The sequence below is a fragment of the Sinocyclocheilus anshuiensis genome, unplaced genomic scaffold (assembly GCF_001515605.1).
Source record: "Sinocyclocheilus anshuiensis isolate Anshui unplaced genomic scaffold, SAMN03320099.WGS_v1.1 scaffold501, whole genome shotgun sequence".
Lineage (NCBI taxonomy): Eukaryota > Metazoa > Chordata > Actinopteri > Cypriniformes > Cyprinidae > Sinocyclocheilus > Sinocyclocheilus anshuiensis.
The window spans coordinates 49981-52317 of record NW_015540866.1 but is presented as its reverse complement, the minus strand read 5'-3'; the positions used below and the strand labels follow the sequence as shown (position 1 = coordinate 52317).

The window sequence follows — 2337 nt, the reverse complement described above, 5'->3', positions numbered from 1 at the left end:
GTCCCCCCCCCAACCCCCCCCGGAAAAAAGTTCAGGCTCAGGATTGTTTTTGCTTTAACCCCAGCAAATACAAGGCCAACCCAGATTGAGCCCTGATGAAGACAGTAGTGTGCTTCTTCAGATCAGTTTAGCTCTCTTCCCACAGTATCAGCAGCATCTCTCGTGTGTCTGCAGCATGTTTACACGTGTTTATCATGAGATGTTGAGAAGCTCAGCACAGACGGTGTTATATATGTTAAATATCAGGAGTCTTCAGTCTGTGTTTTGAGTCTTTGGTGGATAAGCAGAGCACATTTTACACTTATTTTCTTCACCAAGATTACTAAGTAATCAAACAGTAATTGGCGCCTCTGATGTGTGTAGTTGTGTCCATCTGTTTCAGCATATAAGGACCTGCAGTCCAGAGAGGACACGAGGAACGCCGCCTGGCAGCACGAGGGCTGGGATGAAGTGGTCTATTACACCGGTAAACACACGCCACAGCTACACCGCTCCAGTTATCATCACTGCCTTCAGGAAAGAGTCAGAAGTGAACTGTATGTCTAATACTGTATGTCTCATACTGTTCACTTCTGACCACTTCCAGAAGTCTGTCTCTGGTCTGCTAACATGTCGTTTTTGTTCATTAGTCAGTGATCTGCATGATAGCCAAATGCAAATGGCACACTTAGAATCAGCTCCAGACCTTTTACCTGCTTAACTGATGTAGAAATAACGAAGGAATAGCCCACATCTGTCCATGAAACAGCTTTTGAGCCAACTGTCCAATTACTTATGGTCCTTGGTAAAGGGGGGAAGGCTGTAATTCCTTAACCTTTCCTCCAGTTGTGATAAGAATACCCTCAAGTTAAAGCTAAGGGTGTGCACTTTAAGCCCATATTCATTATATAACTGTAACATGAATATGTTTTGCTCAGCAGCTAAAATAATACAAATTGTGCCTCTGTCCAAATATATATGGACATGACTGTATAGACAAGAGCAGTTTAACATTACTTTTGTGTTCTGGAAGTGACTTTTGCTGCTCTAACACAGCATGAAGAGTCAGATTCAGTGTCAGTATTATGATGTATTATCGCTGCTGTTATATTTTGAGACCGAGTTAGTCCTAAGTTCTGTGTTGTTTTCAGTGCCGCTCATCCAGCACATGGAGTCCAGGATAATGATCCCGCTCAAAGCGTCTCCGCTCCAGTAATGCGTCACGCCACGTCCCCACGAGCACAACACCAGACGCTTTCACTGCCCTGATTAACTCATGATGCCAACCATCGTCAACACAACACACTCCTCCTGACCGCAGAAACTCTCGAAACGTTGCACCAGCAAACCAAACTGAATTTGTAAGGTTTGAGGAGACATATCTGAAATCTGCTGGTTACATCAATCTGTAAAATAAAGTTGCGTTGGAAGATGTAAAGGATATAAAAGAAAGTGCATTGAATCACCACAAGTCTTGAACCCTTTTTAGTTTGGTGGGCGATACATCTTTGATTCATCATATTTCAAAACAAACAGCATCTATGAATGAAGTATAAACACACATTTACTGTTCTCCCTGCTGAGAAAGCACTGTAAATGTGCTCGAGTGTTCATGTATTTATTGCATATGTATAATCTGTAAAAATAACCCCCACACGGAGGATTTCATGTTTGTGTAACACAGCAGAATGCATCCTACATATTCAGATCAAACCTGTGAAAGCGGAGCTGGACGAGCCTCGTTGGGGACCGGTCGAGTGCAAAATTACTTTGTTTTTTTTTTAGAAATCATTTTTATTTAGTTGCTGCATTTTTATTCTGTTTCTACATAGACGTGCTTTTTAAATGCCTTTTTCCGTGTGTTGTGAAACGTCTGCAGTTTCTGGATGAAGTGGCTCTCTGACAGACTGAGTTAGTTTTGTGTGTGATCGCAGCGTGCTCAGTCGACTGTACACTGATGCGACGGAGAGGTCTCACATCAATCCAATACTGTAATAAATCATAAATCATCATTCTACCACATTGCGTCATGTTTACACCGATATAAGACACACAACAGCTGTTACTTTATTACTTCTTAACCATTATTAAAAATGCTCTTTTTCAAATATGCATACTGAAGTGGACCGTTAATCACTATCGAGGCGTACTATAGTGTTCTCTCTAAGGTTTGACCTCCGAACATGAGTCAAGAGTTCTTACAGTTAAAACGCTAACCGTACAGTACATCACAGAAAACTGGTTAAACTAAAAACGCACAAACGTGCATTAGGTGAAACTAGGAAAGGCACAAAGCTAGTGCATGAGCACAGAGTCTGCTAAACTCCAGTCATCACTAGATCTTCTCCAGCTCTCCGA

General features: G+C 41.8%; 1 protein-coding gene across 1 annotated transcript in view; it reads left to right on the top strand.

The window, feature by feature from the left end:
* LOC107688067 (protein NipSnap homolog 2-like) overlaps nt 1-1991 on the top strand; it is a 13525-nt gene extending 11534 nt beyond the window's left edge. Inside the window, exons 7-8 of the mRNA XM_016485617.1 lie at nt 383-466; nt 1131-1991. Of these exons, the coding sequence (XP_016341103.1) occupies nt 383-466; nt 1131-1195 (149 nt within the window). The 3' untranslated portion in view covers nt 1196-1991. The remainder of the gene's footprint in view (nt 1-382; nt 467-1130) is intronic.
* Nucleotides 1992-2337: the final 346 nt, after the last annotated feature.